General features: G+C 18.3%; 3 protein-coding genes across 3 annotated transcripts; 1 reads left to right on the forward strand and 2 right to left on the reverse strand.

Moving 5' to 3' along the window:
- Window positions 1–465: 465 nt before the first annotated feature.
- PADL01_1144900 (conserved Plasmodium protein, unknown function) lies at window positions 466–9,546 on the reverse strand (the record flags this gene model as incomplete). The annotated part of the gene is made up of 2 exons (XM_028682932.1): window positions 466–8,132; window positions 8,268–9,546. The coding sequence occupies 2 exons, from the start codon at window positions 9,544–9,546 to the stop codon at window positions 466–468; spliced, it is 8,946 nt and encodes a 2,981-aa protein (XP_028539160.1).
- Window positions 9,547–12,623: 3,077 nt separating this feature from the next.
- Window positions 12,624–13,930, forward strand: PADL01_1145000 (conserved Plasmodium membrane protein, unknown function; the record flags this gene model as incomplete). The annotated part of the gene is made up of 7 exons (XM_028682933.1): window positions 12,624–12,636; window positions 12,745–12,797; window positions 12,926–13,007; window positions 13,144–13,186; window positions 13,308–13,427; window positions 13,589–13,725; window positions 13,821–13,930. 7 exons carry the CDS (start codon window positions 12,624–12,626, stop codon window positions 13,928–13,930), a joined length of 558 nt encoding a protein of 185 aa, XP_028539161.1.
- Window positions 13,931–14,587: 657 nt separating this feature from the next.
- On the reverse strand, window positions 14,588–23,108 carry PADL01_1145100 (sporozoite and liver stage asparagine-rich protein; the record flags this gene model as incomplete). Its single annotated transcript, XM_028682934.1, has 3 exons — window positions 14,588–14,905; window positions 15,047–15,263; window positions 15,364–23,108. 3 exons carry the CDS (start codon window positions 23,106–23,108, stop codon window positions 14,588–14,590), a joined length of 8,280 nt encoding a protein of 2,759 aa, XP_028539162.1.
- Between the last annotated feature and the right edge of the window lie 237 nt (window positions 23,109–23,345).

Here is a 23,345-nt window from a genome sequence, read left to right on the forward strand (position 1 = left end):
ATATATATATTTTATATTTTATTTATTTATTTGTGGATGTGCTTTATTAAAGTTTATGAACTGAAAGTTAAATTATTTTGTTTATTATGTACACAAAGACATAATAATAATGATTACGTATTTATAGTAGAGAATATGGAAAAAAATAAAATGAAATTAAAATGTTAATAAATGAAAAAATAATACATATAAATAAATATATATGTATATATTGAAGATATATGAAAAAAAATATATATGTAAAAAATTGTTTTATGGAATATGTATGATCATACTTCATATTTTAAATCAACAAAATATATAATATAAAGGATATGCTTATGCTTCGTTGCATAATTAAAGAGGGATATTTTTTGTTTAAATAAAAAAATATATATGAGCATAATATATACATATATATATATATATATACATACATATATTTTTTTTTTTTTTTTTTTTTTTTTTTTTTTTTTTTTTTTTTTTTTATTTTTCTTTATATGTATTTTTATTAATATTATTAGACAAAATTTCCGCGTCTACATTATTTTGATTAACTGATAATTCATTTGTTTGATGAATATCATTAGAATAATTCGGATTGATAAATGTATTAGAAATATTTATAAAATGTTTATTCCCCTCAAGTAATTGAGGTATACTCATATTATTATTAGAATTTGTATTTTCATTATAATTAATTATTTGTTGTTTTAGATCATGTCCTATGTTGTTGTTATGAATCATGTTTTGGCATTTAGATTCATATATGTTACCATTATTATTATTATTAGTATTATTAGGTATTATATTGTTAGCCCTATTATAATAATAATTATTATTTATATTACTATATAATTTATTGTTGATATGATCATTATGACTAATCATATTATTTCCATTTATATCTGTAATATTATTATAATTATTATTGTTTAAAAAATTGTTTTTTTGAAGACCATTTACAAGGTTATTATTATAATTCACTTGATTAAATTGAAGATTGTTGTTAAGTATATTTTGTTTTTCATTATTGTAATGATTTATAGGGTTCATATTATTTTTATTGTTTAAACTATTCATACTGTTCATATTATTCATATTGTTCATATTATTTATGCCGTTTATATTGTTTATATTATTCATATTATGTGTATTGTCCATTTTACTTATACTTTCCGTTTTATTTATACCATTCATATTAACTATGTTGTTCATTCTATTTTCAGTATCCACACTTTTTATGCTATTTATACTTTCTATATTACTCATATTATTTGTATTATTTATATTTTTATTATTTTTTGTGTTTTTTGCATTTTGAACATTTTTAGTATTATTCATTCGATTAGCAGTTTGTTTTTTTCCTTTAGCGATATTCTTACCCTTGGTCTTCTTCTTATTATTATTGTTGTTGTCATTATTATCATCATTATTATTGTTATCGTCTTGTATATCATTTTCATGGTGGTGTTCATTTCCATTCTGATGTACATCACAATTATCATAATCTTTTTCATCTTTGTATGTTCCCTTTTTTTGTGTATCATTAAATTTTCTTTTTTTTTTATATTTACAAAGTTTTTTTGTTAATTTTATAATTTTATTTTTATCATTAAAGAATTCACTTATATGTTCTTTATAATAATGTAAAACTGTTTTATCTATATCTATCATTCTTTTTCTTTTTGTTGTTCTGGAGCTAGCTACATTTTTGCTGAATCTGGTTTCCATTAATTTCAAATTAATAGAATCTATATCGATTTCTTCATCATGTGTATATTTATTTATTTCATTCATATTTGAATAATTATGTTTTAAGAATGTACCATAACTTCCATTACAGCATCTAGGAACCCATAATAAATCATGAGAATTAGTTTTATTATGTATAATGTCAATAATACTAATATAAAATTTTACTTTTCCAAATAAATATAACATAGAAAAACTTGATTTATTTTCTTCAAATTTTTTTTTTTCTCCTTCGTTTATATCAATAGAATTGAGACATTCATTTAAGGTAATGTCATCATGGCATATTTTTTGTGAATTCTTTTTATTATAAAAAATGTTATTATTATTATATCCATTATTGTTTCGTATTTCTTTATTTTGTACCTCATTATTTTGTACCTCATTATTTTGTACCTCATTATTTTGTACCTCATTATTTTGTACCTCATTATTTTGTACCTCATTATTTTGTACCTCACTATTTTGTACCTCACTATTTTGTACCTCATTATTTTGTACCTCATTATTTTGTACCTCATTATTTTCTTCATCATCATTTTCTTCCTCTTCATTTTCTTCCTCTTCATTTTCTTCTTCATTATTTTCTGCCTCATAATTTTCTTCCTCATTATTATCATTTTTTTTATCCAGCATAGCTTTTATATTATTAACACTATCTTTATTTGCATTTACCAAATTAGAAAGGTATTCTCCTTGAAATTCTGTTTTATTTATTCCTTGATTAAATTCACTTACATTTAGCATAGCTTCAGAAGCGTTTGAATAAGATAAATTTTGTTGGAAGTCATTATTTTTAAAAGATCTGAAATTTTGTACATTATAATTATTGTGATAATCGTTCATGCAATTATTCATTATATAGTTACCATTATTTATATAATTAATATATTTTTGTTCATGATTTTGTTTATATATAGATGACGAATTATAAATATTTTCTTTTTCTTCACTTTTATATAACATATTCTTTTGCAATATATATTCATTATTATTTTCATACGCATTAATTGAATTGATGTTATTATAATTACACATATTATTATGGTTAGATATGTTGATATATTGTTCTTTATTCATAGTATATGAAATAGGCATATGAATAACATTTTGATCATTTATTATGTTTATCTTATTATTTTCAATAAAATTGTTATTACATGTTATATGTTTAAAACTAGTATTTGTCTCATTTTGTATTTGTTGGTTTATCATATGTATATTTTTATTATATTGATTTTCATATACTAAAGGATGATAATGGTGATTCATCATCATCATCATATTATTATTATTATCATCATTGTTATTATTATTATTATTATTGTTGTTATTATTATTGTTGTTATTATCATCATTGTTATTGTTATCATCATTGTTATTATTATCATCATTATTATTAATTTTTGAATGATATTCTGTTTGGTTTATAGAACTGTTATTTAATGTATGAGTATTATTTTCTTTTCCTACTTCTTTGAGATCATCTGTGTAGATAAAATTTGCCGCACCATCTGTATTTTGTTCATTCATATAAAAATTTTTATTACTATAGCTATAATAATTATTGTACATATTATTATTATTATAATTATAATAATTGTTGTACATATTATTATTATTATAATTATAATAATTATTGTACATGTTATTAATATTGTTGTCATATATTTGGTTGTTGTTAATATTATTATTATTATTACTAATATTGTACATGTTAATAGGATGATAGTTAATCTTTGTTGCTGTATCATTAAGCATATGAATGTTATCATTTTTATTATGACACATATTATTATTAGAATATTCTTTATTAAATGAACATGTATTATTATTAATATATGAGTTATTATATATATATGTACTATTATTAGTTATATCTGGGTTATTTATATATTGATTATTATTTGTATAACACAAACCATTTGTATATTGTTGTATATGAGAATAATTCTTATCATCATTTGTTATATATTCTATGTTATTTTGATTGTATTTCTGATGAGAGTTATTTGAATAAAAGGATTCATCTTGAATATTATTATTTCCATTAAAATAATAATTATTATTATAATTATCATTATTGTATGTTTCTACATTTTTTTCATCATCATTATGATGTGCTTCTACATTTTTTACAACATCATTCTCATATGTTTCTATATTTTTTTCATTGTCATATTGATTAGATAATAATTCATTGGTATTTCTCAAAAGAGATGATGAATTTTGATTACATAAAATTTGTAAATTATCTTCATGATATGCATTATAATTTGTATGTTTGTTATTATATATACAATTATTTGAATCTACAAAAATATCTTTATTAATATTATTAGGTGAGCAATCATTTGATATAATATTATGGTTACTATATGGTGTGGAATTTGCTGTTGTATCCTTATTGATGTCATTTATTTTCATACTATCATTATGACAATCATATAAATCAATATTATTATTATTATTATTATTATAATTTAATGTCATGATATTTTTTTCAGCTGATGTCCTATTATCAGATTTATATTGTGTATGTACATTTATATATAAACCTTCATTTTCATTATTGTTCATATTATTTATATCATTTTGTATTAACTTATTATCATTAACCATATTGGAAGTATTGTTTATTATATCATTATTCTTGTTTTCTTCATTTTTATTATTTTTCTCATTTGTGTTGATATTATTTTGATATTTTTCCTTTAAAGTGTTAGGGATCACAAATTGATTATTATTATTATTATTATTATTATTATTATTATTTTTAATATTTATATTCATATCTGCATCATGATTTATTTGAGTGTTTTGATTAAGTACAATTTTATTTTCCTCAGTTGTATTATTATGAAGTTTTTTATTATGTTCTACTTCAATAATTTGTCCCTGTATTTCTTCATCTTTTTCTTTTTTTATTTTTTCTTCTTCTATATTATTAATTTGTATATGTTCCATATTTAAATTATTTGTGTATATGTAATCATATTTATTTTGGAAGCATACTGAATTGTTCTTGTTATTTATCTCACTTTTTATATATTTTTTTTCACACGATGAATATGTCTCTTTCTTAAATGAATGTAAATTTTCCGTATTATTCCTTATTAATTGTTGAGAATTTATAGAACTATAATAATTATTTATACAATTATAATCATATATAGAATTCATACTTGAATCATGATTGATTTGTTTTATTAGTTGTTTGTCTTCATCATTATATTTATTTAAAGGTACACTTAAATGATTGTTTGAATATACATTTGTTATATTTTCTTTATCATCTTTAGTATTTGTACTATAAAAATGATCTAATTTATTTTTATTTTCATTATTTTCTTTTAATTCATATATATTGTTATTGATAAATATATTTATATTATTTTTATTTTCTTCTTCTTTTTTAATTTCATTATTTACTTTGATCAGAAAATTTGAATCTGCTATATTTTTTTCTAAGGACGCTTTTTTTTTAAGATCATTAGTAAAATATTCTTCATTTGTATTCTTTAAATTTTCATTTTGAGGAATTATTAAATTATTTTCATTTATCATACTTTCATTCATATTATTAAAATTTTCATGAACATCTGATGAATTATTATGATTATTACATATAACTATGTCATTATTTTTATTATTTAAAAATATATTTGAATTATTTTTACTATATATATTATGGTTTTCATTACCATATTTTGTTATTAAACAGTTCTTTTCTTCAATATCTATTTTGTTTGATTTTTTCCCTTGTAGTTCATTTATTTTGTGTCCATTCATTTCTTCTTTTATATTTATGTTGATATTGTTTAAGATGTTGTTTGTTTCATGTTTTGTTTTTGATATGAAATTATTTGAGTTGTAAAGCTCGTTTTCATTACTTTTAAATATTTCTACAGTATTGTTTTTTATTGTTTCATCATTATTATTTTGTTCATATATTTGTTCAACATTATGATCTGTATGGTGTTCAGAACTTTTATTTTTCTGGTTATATATATTTGTTTTATTGTTGTTGTGTTGGTTTCCTATATTTTCTGTACTGTCATTTATTTTGTAAATGTTATCATCATTATATTCCATATTTTTTTTTTCTTCATATAAATCATTCATATTTTGAAATGAGTAGGAACCTGCATTATTTATAATAGAACTATTTAAAATAACTTGATTGCAAAATGTTTCCTTATTTTGTGTATTATCAGATGAATTATTTAAATTTCCATCATCCTTGGTATTATCCTTTTGATTGATATCATTATTGATAGTATGTTTATATATTATTTCTTTATTATTGCAATTATAAGTATTATTATTTATGGGCATATTATTTGATGCATCCATTAACATCATCATACTGTCATTAACGTTGTTGTTGTTGTTGTTTTGGTTTATAGGATTGAAAGAATATTCTTCCGCTTTTTTATATATTTGATGATTATTAATTTGAGAATAACTAGAAGGAATATGATCACTTTCATTTTTTCTATTTAAATTATTTGATGGTGTTAATATGTTATGATTTAAGTTGTTGTTATAATGAAATGTGTTTATAGGCTGAAAATTATTTGAATTTACAACTTTATGAGTATCTGTATTAATATGATTAAATGAATTGTTTTGTGTTTCATCATTTTGATTTATATTACATAATTGTTTTTGTTCTGTATTTTGCATGTTATCATATATATTGTAAGGATTATTGAAATTATTATGTGCCATATAATTATTATAGTAAGGAGTATGAAAATTATTATATGGAACATAATTATTGTTGTAGGTATTTTTGTTGTTATTATATGAAATGTTCATATTATTGTATATATGGTTAGCATTATTTGGATAATTGCAAGTGTTATATTTATATTCTTTTGTATTGTATCCACTCGGAATACAAATATTATTAATATTATTATTATTAATATTATTATTATTAATATTATCATTATTATTATTATCAAGTATCATATTGTTGTTCACACAATTTACGTCCTCCTGCTTATTATGTAGAAAAGAATTGACTGTATTTTTTCGTGATATATCAGAAGAAGTAATATACTTGGAATATGAATTATCATTAGTGTTTTCAATAGACGATATTCCATTATTTAATAATTCTATATTTTTTATTTCTTTAATATTATCATTTTGTTCATTTATTTTTTCATTTAAATTGTTTGGGTTATTATTGTTTATATTATGATTTTGATGAAAGTCATATTTTGGATTCAATGAAAAATCGTTTTTATTTTTATCGCTTTTGTTTAATGTTATATGACTACTATCACTATCATTATGACCATCATGATTGATTATATTATTATCATCATTTTTATTATTTGGTGTTGATAAATTATTTATTTGTACATTGTTAATATTATTCATCATAGAATTATTATATAAAATGTTTGGATTTATGTTCATATGATTTTTATATAAATTATTTTGCATATAAGAATCATTATCTAATTGATTTATATAATTCATGTTATTAAACATATTGTTATGTTTAATGGATATATCATTCATGTTATTATTTATATTTTTGTTGATATTATTACATGCTATATTGTTATATATATTAGTTTCCATATTATTTATATTAGAGAAATTATATGAGCTTGTAAAATTATTTACATTCAAAAAATTATTCATATGGTTTAAATGATTGCATGATTCTAAAGGGTTCCCTTTTTGAGAATCCTCAGAAAAACTAGCATTATTAGTATATAATCTGTTCATTGAATTGTTAACATAGTTATTGTTATTATTATTATTATTATTATTATTATTATTATTATTATTGTTATTATTATTGTTATTATTATTGTTATTATTATTGTTATTATTGTTGTTGTTTATATGATGTATTATATTATTATTTTCTTTCATGTTGCTTTTGTCTACGTTCATATTATTTAAATCTGTAATATTATTAATATGGTTGTTATTTATATTATTAAGAATATTTTCATTATTGTTAATAATACTGGAATGCTCAAGAGATGAAGAATTATTCAGTTGTTTTTCATTTTTATAATAATTATTATTATTACTATTATTATTATTACCACTACTATTATTATTATTATTACCATTACTATTACTATTATCATTCTTATTATCCGTATTGTTTTTGTTTTTATCTTCTTTTGATTTATATAAATACAAAGGTGTTTTGATTATATGCTTGAATGTAATATGTCGATCGGTATTTATTTGTATCTTTCTTATAATACTAACACTACATTTCTTCCCACTACCATATATATTTCCATTATTTAGAATAAATACATGTAAATAATTATCTGTATCTTCTTTCTTTACTCCTAAGCATATACAAATGCATCTGTGAATATTATACAAAGTCATACCACTATGAATACCTAAAAAAATTTGAATTAAAAAAATAAATAAATATTAAAAAATAGTGAATATAAATATTATATATATATATATATATAAACACAAATATATTATATATATATTCATATATATATATTTTAATTTTTGTGTGTTACCTATATATCGGCATATATATTTATTGTTTAATGTCGTGCATATTTTCAATTCTATAATATCATATTCATTAATATTTTTATAAACACGTAAATGTGTATCTAATTCTGGAGAGTATATGTTAGAGATCTTATTATTATTATTATTGTTATTATTATTATTGTTATTATTATTGTTGTTATTATTATTATTGTTGTTATTGTTAATGGTTTCATTTTGAATATTTTTCATAGAATGATCAAAATTATTGTTATGATTATAATTATTTTGTAGATTGGGTGCATGTGTATTATTTAAATGATATGTATTATTTAGTTCAGGATATATATTGTTCATATGTATATTATTGTTATTCAAATTATTTGGGATAGTTATATTTCTATATTCATTATTTGGAAACCTTCTTGCTTCTTCTAAATTATTTTTATTGTGCATATTATAATTAACGTATTTATTAATATTGTTATTATGATGATTGTTATTTATGTCTTGAAATAAATTATATATTTGACTTCCCCTGGAAGATGCATAATATGTATTCATAAACTTATCATTATTATTATCATTATTATTATTATTATTATTATTATTATTATTATTATTATTATCATTATTATTATTATTATTATTATCATTATTATTATTATCATTATTGTTCTCATTATTATGTAATGATGTACTTCCAATTTTATTATCCAACATGTACTTATTTTTTATGTTATTATCAAAAATGTTTGTTTGATTTATACAAGGGATATTATCATTTTTCATCAAACTGTGATAATAATTAGTATAAAAGTTCGGGTCATAATTAAACATTTGTTTCCCTGTTTTATAACCATTTACTACATGTTCTAAAGAAAAATTGAACTGTTCAATAGCTGGAAAAAATGTAACATTTTCGTTTTTTATTTTTTTTATTTTCTCTATAATACATTCAATATAAGGCATTAAAGAAGGATACAAAATTAATGCTTTAGTTAAAAAATTGGAATATAAAAAGGTTTTATACAAATCATTTATACTGACTTTTTTGAAATGTAAAAATCTATCTATATAAAAATTAGTGTTTATTAAATTTATTAATTTTCTTTTTATTTCATGATCATCTTCTTCCTTAATCTTATCATTTTCATCAAACGTGTTTTTGGTTTTATAAGAATAATTAATTTTAAAGTCATCAAAAGATTTGTACAGTAAAATATAATTATTCTTTATATCATCTTCGCCTTCATTTTTATTTAATATAATATCATTTTTATCTTCTTTTGTATGACTCATCTTTTTTTTTTTTTTTTCTTTTTCTTTATAAAAAAAGATAAAGAACAATATATTTTATAGGAAAAAAGGGTTGTGTTAAATTATATGGAGGACATACAAAAATTAAAGATAGAAAAATGAATAAATAAATATATATATATATATACATATATGTAAAAAATGTACTAAAAAAAAAAAAAAAAAATAAGTATGACGGAGGTAATTTTTTTCTGTACGTATCTATACATTCGCATGTACGTATTGTATATATATGTATACATTAACACTTATATAAATATATGTGAACACATAGACTTATGTAAGTATATTTATACATTTATACTTATATAGATACATGTATGTATTTATAGATATATCTATACATTCACATGTATATGTATATGTATGTGTATACATTTACACATATATAGATATATGTATACATTCACGTATATATTTTTGGTGGTAAACGTTTTATTGTTTTTTTATCTTATAGATGAGAAGGTTAAGTAAATATATCCCTTGAAGATTTATATATAAATATATAAATATATAAATATATATATATATATATATATATATATATATATATATATACATAGTAATTTTTAAATATTATGTAAATGTGTAAACATTTAGACATGTAATTTTACTTCTATAACAAGTAACATATATATATATATATATATATATATATGTATAATCGTACAGCTAACTTGTTCTTATTTATTGTAAGAACTTTGTAAAAACGTTACAATATAAAAGATATTGTATGTATATAAAGAGGCAAAGAAAAATAAAAAAAAATTTATACTTAAAAAATTATTGTCTGTATGATATTAGGATAAAGGATGTTTTTATTTTTGCATATAAAAAGTATTAGAAGAAAAAATTAGAAAATATAAATGAATAAAGAATTATATATTTTTATCTATAACTATAATTTTTATAAACTATTCCATGTTGTTTCTTTTTTTTTTTTTTTTTTCATTTTATATTATATATATATTTTATTTTTTTATTTTTATATTTTTTTACTTTTTAATATATTATTTTTTATTTTAATTTTTTGTTTTTTTGTTTTTTATTTTGTATTTTGTATTTTTTTGTTTTCATTTTTATTTTTTTAATTTTGATTTTTTTATAATTTAAATTTTTATTTTTAGTTATAGATACACGTATTTTTACACATATTTATTTTTTTTAATAAATAATATATATATATATATATATATATATATATATATATTATATGTGTATATACAGTTCCGTGAGAATAATAAAAAAAAAAAAAAAAAGAAAAAAGGAAATAAGAAGAAATAAAAAATTTGACCTTTATTCTTAGTACATTTCACAATTGTTCATGTATATTCTATATATAGATCAAGTTGATATTTATTTTATAATTTTTTTTTTTTTTTTTTTTTTTTTTTAGATAACCGAGATGCAATATATGAATTATTTTTTATTTATAGGACAAGATCATTTTTAGCTCAAAAAAAAAAAAAAAATAAATAATAAAATATAAAGGAAAATATATATATATATATATATATATATATATGTGTATTATTACTATTGAATAATATTTCACTTTATATATATGTGAAGAAAAACCAAAATTTGATCCTTTTTTGTATTCCCTTATTTTTATATTATTATTTTATTCCTTTTCTACATAACGTTACTATAGAAAATGAATATGTTGAATATTTTTTGTTTTTATTCTTATAAGGTACTTGGAAAAAAAAAAAAAAAAGTTGAAAAATGATCAATTTTTTTTTTCTTTTTTTTTATTTTATTTTTACAATATAATATATTTACATTACAGCTATTTGTTGTACACTTCAATATTTGCATTGTGTGCATTTTTTATTGGAAGGGAACAAAAACATTAAAATGGAAATATAAAAATATACAAAATAATATCTTCATGTCTAATATTTAAATAATTTTAAGAAAATTAAAATAAGAAATTAAAGCATAACAATATTTAATAAGATATACTCTTTAAATATAATTCTTCTGTTTATATATTTTATATTTATATGTATAAATAATTATATATATATATATATATATATATATATATATATTTTCATAAGAAATAAGGAACATAAAAATGATACACCTATATTTTTATTTTAAATAATAATTAAAAAAAAAAAAAAAAATTACTAGTATTTATTCATAAGTATTACGAATGGTCATATATAATATATGTAAATATATATTATATAAAAAATGATATAAGCGAATATAGTATTTGTTTATATTTACCTATCAAATTATAAATAAATATTTTAACCTTTTTTTTTGGAAAATGAAAAAAAAAAAAAAATATGCTATAAGTATCATTTCTCATTAAGACTATATATAAAGGAAAAATTCCAAATTATAACCTTAATTAACAATTAAAATATATATATATATATATTATATTATTGGAATAATCTTCATATAAGGGTCAAAAAAAAAAATTATATAAAATAAAATAAAACAAATGTATATATTTAAAAGTAATAAAAATATATATGTCATATAAATATTTAAATATTCTCTTAAAATACGAAGAGGAATAATATGAAAATAATGTAATTAAAAATATAATATAAGAAAAAAAAAAAAAAAAAAAAAAAAAAAGTACAATTTTATATGATACTAATATAATATATATTATATTATATATATATATATATATATAGCATATATATTATTTATTTATTAACAATATATTATATATTGTTTAAGGTCATTTTAAGTAGAAAAAAAAAAAAAAAAAAATATATTATAAATATGGTATGCGTAATATTTAAGTCAAGATAAGGCAAACAAAAAGAAAATTGCCCAAAAAAAAAAAAAAAATAAAATAAAGGAAAAAAGTATTATGATGGCATAACTAATGTATATATATTTAAAATGTTTATATTATATATATTTATGTAGCCTACTTTTTTAAAAATAGTAATATAATATAAAATAAAAGAATTTATAAAATATAATTCATATATATATAATAAAATAATAATAATATAATTTATATATATATTATATTCCTTTTAAGAGATATTTTCAATATAAAGAGAAAAGTAGGGAATATGACAAGAAACGGTAACAAATAAAATAAGGAATTCATTAAACGGATTTTATTTCGTTTTTAAAATTCAATAAGTTTTTTCCTTAATTAATAAATAAATAATTATAATTTTTCTTTTTTAGTACCTTTAACAAATTATGAATTTACTATGGATGAACCAGTAAAAGACACTGTGGTTTGAACATTGAAATGAAAAAGAAACATAAACATATGTGTCTGTATGCATATGAAACTGTATTTATTTTATTACTATTTTATTATATTATATTTTTTTTTTTTTTTTTCAATATATTTTGATGATAGATAAGAGACGCAAAGAGTATATATAAAAAAATATTATATGTATGTTTTCATCAATATGATGACGAAAATACAATAAAAAAATGTAATATAAGAATATAAAAAAAAAAAAAAGTGTTCAAACATTTTATAATATTAGTAAAAATGTATATATTTATTGACATAAAATATATTGTTTATATATATATATATCTATATATATTTTTTTTTTTTTTTTCAAGGGGATTTATGGGGATCATTTATAGTATATATAACGTTATCAATGTAATGACAATTAGATCTTAATTTATTTTTATGTTTTCCTATATATGAAAAATATTAATAAATATGATAAAATAATTTATATATATATATATATTTTTTTTGTTTATTCCTTTTTTTTTAGTTGTATATTTTTGGATAATGAAATTGTTGATAAGAAGAATACCTTTGGTTACTTTTTTGTTTTCTTTTTTATTGGTCATATTTTAGTATCCTTAAATTTGTCTTTATTGCATATAAATATGTAAGAAAAAAAAAAAATTATATAATTTATATAATTTATATTTGGAATTTTAAATGAGAATAAAATTTGTAATGGTTATATTGGGGAGTGGCACATTGTTTATATATATAATATGTATGCTTGAATAATATATATATTATATTTTTTTTTTTTTTTTGTAGACCATTTTTTCAGTCATTATGCATTATTAGTTATTCATTATTTCCGTTGATACTTTCTTCGTTCCTTAATTTATTTATATCTACACATGTCATACGCTTATTATTTTGCTTGTTATCAATAGTTTGGTCATCTTACAGTAAGACAAAAAATAAATAAATAAATAAATATATATATATATATATATATATTATATAATTGTCTAATTTTTTTTTTTTTTTCTTTTTTTTCAAGATTGTATTTTAATTTTAGCAAAGTTTATAAAAAGTAACAGGTTACTTATTTCATTTTTTCCTATTTGCTTATTACAATTTTTTTTAGCTAGCTTTTTATTGATTAAATAAATTTAACCCATTTTGGAATTACTACTACTACTATATATATATATATATATATTATTTTTTTTTGTTTATATATATATTTTTTTTAATATAAATATGTATACCAATTTTTTAATTAATTTTTGTTTTTTCTTGTTTATAAATTTATTCTTAAATATATATATTTTGAAGAATAAAAACATTAATTAATAAAATAAGTTTAATGATTAAATTATTATCACATAAAAGTAAAATGGTTATTGGAAGAAATGGACAATGAAATATGAATAATGAGAATATATAGATGTGATTTCTTTTCATATATATACTATTATATATTTATATATTGAACACATTGTTTTTATAGGACAATGATTATATATATTGGGCCTTAGAATTATATAAGGATAAAAATAATTTCAAAAAATATGTGATCATTTATTTTTCTTTCACAAATGTTATGAGGGAATTTATAAAATGATGTATATAATTTGTAAATTTTATTTTCATTAAGAATTATAGAAGAATTTAAGTTTTATATATTATGTATTTATATATATATATATATATATATATATATATATATATATAATTATGATTTCATATGATTAAAAAAAAAAATATATATATTAATAATAATAAAAATAAAAATAAAAAATAAGGTGATGAATAAATAAATAGTCAATAAAATAAAAAGCGATTCATAATTTCAAAATTGATATGATTATTTCTGAGGGAATATAAAAATGATTTTATGTATTCATATTTATTATTATCATTTTTATAATCATATGTGAATTTAAATACAAGTAGCATTAATTTTATTAATTTTTTCTCAGCTTTTTGTACTTCTATATCATTCATATTGTGTCCCTTTTTTAATAGCCATACTGCTCTGGTATATAAATTACTGTCTAAAAATAAAATGATATTTTGTATGTACTTATATTTTTCATTATTTAGTAAGTGCCAATAGACATTAAAAATTGTTTCATGTTCCTAGGAGGAAAAAAGAAGAGAAAAAAATAAAAAAATAAAATTATCAAAATAATACAAAAAAGTTAGTATAAATAAATAAATATATATATATATATATATATATATATATATATATATTTATGTATGTATAATGGAACGTACCTGTGCTGAATGCTTGGATAAGTATGTTTGTTGTGGACATAAGGTAGATGTGAAGTAGTGATAATTATTCATAATATTTTTGTAACAATTATATATGGCATAAGGTATATTAAAAGTATTGTAAGCTTGATTAAATTGCAAAAATTTGAAGTTACATGTTAGTTTAAATCTGCATAGGGCACTGTTGCAACATATATAGGAAGGGCAAATTGTCCATCTATAAAGGAATAAATAAATAAATATAAATAAATAAATAAATATATATATATATATATATATATATTATAACATGTAACTATTAATTAATTTATTTTTACCTTTTGCTTCTGTTACTAAAACCAACTGAAGATATTGAATAATTTCTCTTATTATATCTTACATTATTATTATTATTAAGGTTACTATTATCATTATTATTATTACCATTAATATTATAATTTTTTGTCATTTTTGAAATAAGTTCATTAAATGAATTATGGTATAGATGTTTTCTTCTTAATATATTTAATAAAAGATGAAAATTATAATAGTTATTTAATGTATGGGGAATTGCATTTACAATATTGACATTTTTATTTTCATTGAGATGATTATTTTTTAATGTGCATACTACATCAGTATTATTACATTGTTTCCTTTGATCACACTTCTCTTTTTTGGATGAATGATTATTTTCATTATGTAAATTTTGTAAATGTATCATATTATTGAATATATTTAGATAATTGGAATTATTATTTAATTTGTTACTTTTTATTAAATCGTGTATAAAATTGTTATGTGTACACATATTATTATATATATATGATTGATTCATATGATTATAGACATCATTATATATATTATTATGAACATGATTATAAGTATTATTATTTTTATTGTGATCATTAAAATTTTGCTCATTGTAATTAAGATCATTGAAATATGTTATTTCATTTTCGCCTTTACAATTAAGGTAATTAAGTGCGTTAGTTTGTTTTTTTCCATGATTAATAGTTAAAATTTGATTATTATATAGATATGGACATTTATGATAATTATATTCCTTATTATCATTTATATGAACATTATTTTGTGTTACATTGAAAATATGATTTTTCCAATTATATTGTACATTTGATAAAGGTATAGAGCTATTATATGTATTATTTGTGTTTTTTTCATTCCATGCATTAATAATATTATTGTTATATGTTTCAAAGTATGGACAATTATATAACTGTATCCTTTGATTATTTTCATATATATTATTATTTTCAATTATATTTGATTGATTATTTAATGAGTTATGTAAAAATGTATTACAAGATTCATCTTGGCTTTTATTAATATTTGAATTATAGTAATAATCATTTAACTTATTAAATTTTAATAAATGAATATAATTATTTAAGTTATAATTTTTTAGTAAATTTAAATGATCGCTACAAATGTTAATGTACTCTTTATTCGTTAAGTTTTTTATATTTGTTAAAATGGTATTATGATTATTTTCTACTTCTCTACATAAATTATTTTTATTATCAATATGATGGATATTGTCAACGTTGTTTGTATAGTTAAAATGGTTTTTATTGTTTATGTTGATTAAATAATTTATATTATTTGTAACATTATTATTATTAATATTATTGTCATTATTATCATTATTATTATTGTCATTATTATCATTTTTATTATCATTATTATTATTAATTATCCTTCCATTAATGTCCCTTTCTAAAATATCTTCATTTTTATTTTTATCTATATGAATAGGATTATCCATTTGGGTATTAATTTCTACAGAAGTGAAATCATTTCCTTGATTATTATATTTAGTATTCATTACATTGTAACCATGATAATTATAACAATTATTATTATTATGAATATTATTATTATTATAAGAATGACATTTATAATTCATATAGACACTGTTTGAAGAGAAATTATTCATATTTTCATAACTGCTATTTGCATTATAGGCTACATAATTATTATAATGTTCTTTATCTTTCATATTGTCACATATTACAGACACATTATTTTTTTTATCATATTCCTGATCAGTTTTATAATATAAGAATTCATTTGAATTTAATTCATTGTTAATATATTTATTATTATTATTACTATTACTATTATAATTTATATTATCACAACAGGTACTAATTGAATCGTTTTTTATGAGGCATAAATTATTATTCATTTGGTTATAATTATCTTCATACATATTTATATTATATTGTTCTAATATCATGTTTTTATTCGTATTATTATATTGTGATTTAATAATATTAGACATATTATCATTTACTATATTATTCTTCTTGTTTTGAATATTACTACAATTTTTATCATTATATTTATATTCATCGTTCTGAAAACAATTATAATAATTATTATTATTATTACATAAGTATTTATAACTATCAGGATTTATGTTATCATTATTCATGTTATTTATATTATTATTAGAAAGGATGTTTTTTTCGTCTTTATCCTTGTATGAGTCAATTTGTGTGTTTATATTATATTTGTTTATTTGGATTAGCTGATTATTGTCAGAAGCTTCTATATTATTATAATTTATGTGGTAATAATTTTGTGGCATATAATTAATATTAACATTATCATTTTTATTATGATTATACATATTATTATTAGTGTAATTATTATATGAAATATTTAAATTATCTGTATTATAATTATTTTCCATATTATGAACTAAATTATTATTATTATTATTATTTGTGTGTGTTGCATTTTCATTGTGCTTTACTTGTTTTGTTTGTTCAATATTAAATATTTCTATATTATTACTATTTTCAATAGGATCATTTTTATTATTACCATCTGATATAACATGATCATTTTGAATGACATATTCAGGATTGTTATTAAAATTATGATTTCCTATAATTTGAGGACAGTTCATTTTTTCCTTATCAGTAATAGAAAAATAATTTTGATATATTGGATATCTCGAATTTATTGTATATTCATTATTTGTATTAATTACATCATTTGTTAATTCATTGTTTGAATATTCAATGTTTAATTTGTTTGTAATTTTAGTTGAATCATTGTAATATGTTCTTATATCATGTTGATTATTTTTATCATGATATAATATATTACTATTATGTTCATTTAAAATATTTTCATTATTTAAAGGATAGGGTAAAATATTTCTTTCTTCATTTATAATATTATTATTTACATGTTGTATGTCATTTATATAGGAATCATTCCACTGCGAATTGTTAACATTATAATTTGAATTCATTTCTTTTGTTTGATTATTTACATATGACAAATAATTTGATGAATTTGGTTCATATATATTTTTTTTTTCAGGTAAGGAACAGGTTTCATATTTATTGTCTGAATGAATATTCATTTGTTCATGTATTTGATTTTTGGTCATATTATTATGAACATTATTTGAATAATGCTTATATAAGATTTTATTTTCATTAAATGTTTGATACATATTTTTTTCGTTTGTGATATGAGAATAGTTGTTATTATTTATTTGTAAATCGTTATTGATATTATATGTATTTACATATTTGTTAGGATTATTATTGGTATTATTATTATTATTATTATTGTGGTTATCATTTTTATTATTATTACTATTAATATTAATATTATTATTGTTATATTCTTTATTATTGTGTGTGTTTATAGAAATCATCCCATCAAGAATATCATGTGACAGACCATTTTGTATAACACCATTATTTAAATATGGAGTAATTATTTTCTCATCATTATTTGTAATGGAATTGTTAATTTCATTTAATTCTATATAACCATTTTTATGATTAATATTATTATCTATAGTATTATTTATACATTTATATTGATTTGTATTTATTAATTCTTCATTTGATATATTTTTTAAAGAATTATTATCATGATAAAATATATTGGTTTGTTTTTTATTTTCGTTTAAGTCAAAATAGGAATTAGTAAAATTATGGTTATTGTTTTTATCATTGGAGTTCATATTATTTATATATATATTTATATCTTTATATTTTTCTTCTTCATATTTATGAATTTTATTTGTCTTATGAATATGGTCGTGATAATTATTTATATGATCATTTGTATTATGAGATGAAGATATATTTAAATCTAAATTTTGTTTATAATTCTTATTTGTTGATGGATTATCTAATATGTTATATTCATTTTTAATAAAAGTGGTATTGTAATTATATTTTTCGTTTTGTTCATTATTTGTTGATATATCTTTTTGTTGTTTGTTAATAATTATATCATTATTATTTTCATTTTTTCGTATATTCATTTGTGTATCTATATTTTCATGTATATTTATTTCATTTGAAGGATGTGCACATGCATGTTTTGTTATGATCTCTGTATTATTATTATTTAAAAATTGAATGTCATTATTTTTGAGTATATTATTATGATAAGGTGTGTATAAATTATTTATATTATTCATATTGTCCATACTGTCCATATCTTTTGTAATGTTAAGGTTTTGATTTGATGTGCTTATGCAATTTTCATCTATTTCGTTTTGTTTCAAAATAAGTGTATTATTTTGCAACAAAGACCTATAAACTTGTTCATTTGTTTTATTTGTTTTATTTGTTTCTTCCTTTGATTTGTTTTCAATAATATGTTCTTCCTTATGACCATTAATTAAAAAATTATTACTCATATAGTTTTTCATTGGAGGAAGTTCATTAGATGAAGACATATTCTGAGTATTATTGTAGTTGGAATTGTATAATTCATGGTTAGGAATATATAAGCACCCCTTATTACTATTATCAATATTATTATTATTATTATTACTAATATTATTGTTATACATATCATTTGTAATATTACAATTTCTATTTTCATTATTGTTTTCACTTATAAGCATAGAAATACTATTACTATCATATACATTATCATCCATAGATATATTATTGTTTATACAATTTGTGTTTAGTTGATTATTTATTGTGGGTTTATAATAAAGTTCATTGTTTATATGTGAGTCTATATATGGGATATAATTATTACAATTTATTTGTGAATATACATTATTTTCATTCATATAATTATTATTATCATTACTAAGATTATTATTTGAAATGATAAAATTATTATTATTATTATTATTATTATTGTACATATTAGAGGTATAATAATCATTCACTTGAATATTATTTTTCAATTCATTCATATTAATGCTACTGTTAGGGATAGTATTATCATTTTTTATATTTCCATTTTGATAATCATTATTTGTCTTCTTATTATTACACAAATTGATTTGTGGGTTTATACTTGAATTATTTATAATTGATGAAGTGTCATTATTTATATGTATTTTTTCTTTCATAATATTATAGTTTGTATTACTAAAATTTTCTATATTATTATGATAAAGGTCATAATTTTGTGTGCAATTACTATTACTATTATTATTTAGATTTATCATTTTGTTCATATTACAACTATTATTTTGATATATATGTATATTATTAAAATGTGTATTTGTTTCAGGTGTATTAATATTCTCCTCTTTATTTTTTTTTTCTGTATCAAAATAATTTTGATTTAAATAAGCATTATTATCATTTTGATTATTCATTATATATGGATCCAAATTTATATTTGAATAATTTTGTGTATTTATCATTTGGTTAGTTGTACTGTTATGTTCATAACCTGGAATATGTTGTGCATAATATATTTGTTCTTTTATTTTATTATCTCCATTTGATGGATTGGAAATATAATTTTGATTCTGTTGAAAATTATCATCATTTTGTGTATTATCACATTTTTGTGTATTATCACATTTTTGAGTTATATCACATTTATGAGTTATATCACATTTTTGAGTTATATCACATTTATGAGTTATATCACATTTATGAGTTATATCACATTTATGAGTTATATCACATTTTTGAGTTATATCACATTTTTGAGTTATATCACATTTTATATGTGATTTATTTTTATCATTTAATATTTTCTGTTCATTAAGATTGTAATATTCATCATTATTATTTATATTATTTGATAAATCATTTTGATTTTTTCCATTTGATTGTTGATGATTTATATTGTTCATTTGATTATTTTTTGATATTTTTGTATATTCATTTTTTTCTGAGTGAATATAACATATATCATTAATATGATTAATATGAGGTAGATAATTGTTCATGTGTTGTAAAATGGGTGCATTATTATGATCATGATCATTTTGTATATAAATATTATTATAGTAATTATTAACATGGTTGGTGTTATTCATATAATAACAGTAATAATTATTGTTGTTATTATTATGCATATAATTATTCATAAAATAATAATAATTGTTATTATTATGATTAATACTTATGTCATTATTATTAATATTGTTATTAGTACATATATTATTATGATTCATACTTGTGTCATTCTTCTTCTTCTTATTATTATTTATATTTGTGTCATTATTATTAATATTGAGGTTACCATTTTGATAACCATTTTGTATATGTTCATTTCCTAACATGATAGATGATGTTTGTGAATATTTCTCTTTAATAATAGTTTGTATGTTTGGTGTTGTATTAATAATATTGTCATTTATATGTTCATCATATAGCTTTGTATAAATATTATTTATTGTACATAAATTATTTAAATTCCAATTAATTTGATTAAATTGTATAGGTTTATTAAAATATTTTACAGATGATAAGATATTGATTTTATCATTTTTTTGATTAAATAATTCATTTTTTTTTAATGATAACATAGTACCTTTTTTACATAAATCTGTAATATAAAAACAATAATCATCATGATAATTTACAAGTTCACTAATTTTTCTTCTATTCATTCTTTTGCTGAATTTTTTATATGTTTCATTTTTTTTTTTCATAGAAATGTATATATCATCTGTTTCTCTTTCCATTTTTATTTCATCCTTTTTATTATCTTTAATATGTTCAAGGTTTTCTTTTATATTAATTGCATTTTTTGTTTTATTCATATTATTTACAATAAAATTGTTTTCTTGTTCTTCATTTTTATTATCTAATAAGGCTAAATGTTTATGGTTGTATGATATTTCATTATTATCATTATAATTTATTATATATTGATTATCTTCCAGCGATTTAGTTTTTTGTGTGTTATTATTTATTTCTCTTTCATTATGTTGAATACTATTTATACAATTTTCTTCATTCCTAATTATTATATCATCATCATCATCAATATTGTCATAATTATTATTATTATTATTATTATTATTTTGTGTTGTATTATTAATTTTTGTTTTTTTCCTTTTTGTTACGTCTTCCTTTTTATTTCGATCCTCCGTTGTACTCTTCATTTTTAATATGTCCTCACATTTATATAAGGATTCTTCTTGTTTTTCCTTTCCTTTTTGTTTATCATAAGGCAAATAAGATTGGCTATCCAAATTATGTATTTTCTCTTGTTCATTATTATATATGTACATTAGTTGAATGTCATTATTTATTTCTTTATTTGTATTGCATTCCCTTTCATTATTCATATTGTGTAATTTATTTTTTTTTTTGTCATTTATATTGTCTTGTTTTTTTTCATTTTTTTTATTTGAAGAACATGAATTTGATTTATTCATAACCTTTTTATGTGCATTATTTTGTTTGCATTCATTATTTAATGTATAGTTTCTTTTTTTTTTTTTATTATTATTATCATTATTGTTATTGTTTTTTTCCTTCTTAGATATGTTAGTATCATTAGATTCTTCAATGTTAGGATTAATTTTATAATTTAAAAAAAAGTTCTTTAATTTTTCATCAAATATTTTCATATCATCTCCATCGGATTTATATTCTTCATTTTTCATATTATTTCTTTCCTCTTCATACTTTTTGCGGATATTATGTATTTTAGTTAGTACGATTAATCCGATATCGAAATGCTCAAAAATAAAATTCAAATCATTCTTTGGCATGAAATATGAAAAAAAGCTAAAAAATATTCTTTTATTTTCGCTTCTTAAAAACATAGGCACATGTCTGGGTTTCCCTTTTCTCATTTTTTCTTTTTTTTCTTTATTTATAATAACGTCTTGTTTTAAATTTAAAAAAAAAAAAAAAAAAAAAAAAAAAAAAAAAAAAAAAAACAGTTAAAATAATTGTGTATTTTTTTATAACTCTAAATGTCAAATTTTGGATAGGACTATTGGAAGAGGGAAAAAAAAAAAAGAAAATATTTTGCACCAACAAAAAAGGTTGTCAACTAAAATATGTAAAACAATATATATATATATATA

This window comes from Plasmodium sp. gorilla clade G2 (genome assembly GCF_900097015.1).
Source record: "Plasmodium sp. gorilla clade G2 genome assembly, chromosome: 11".
Lineage (NCBI taxonomy): Eukaryota > Apicomplexa > Aconoidasida > Haemosporida > Plasmodiidae > Plasmodium > Plasmodium adleri (nom. inval.).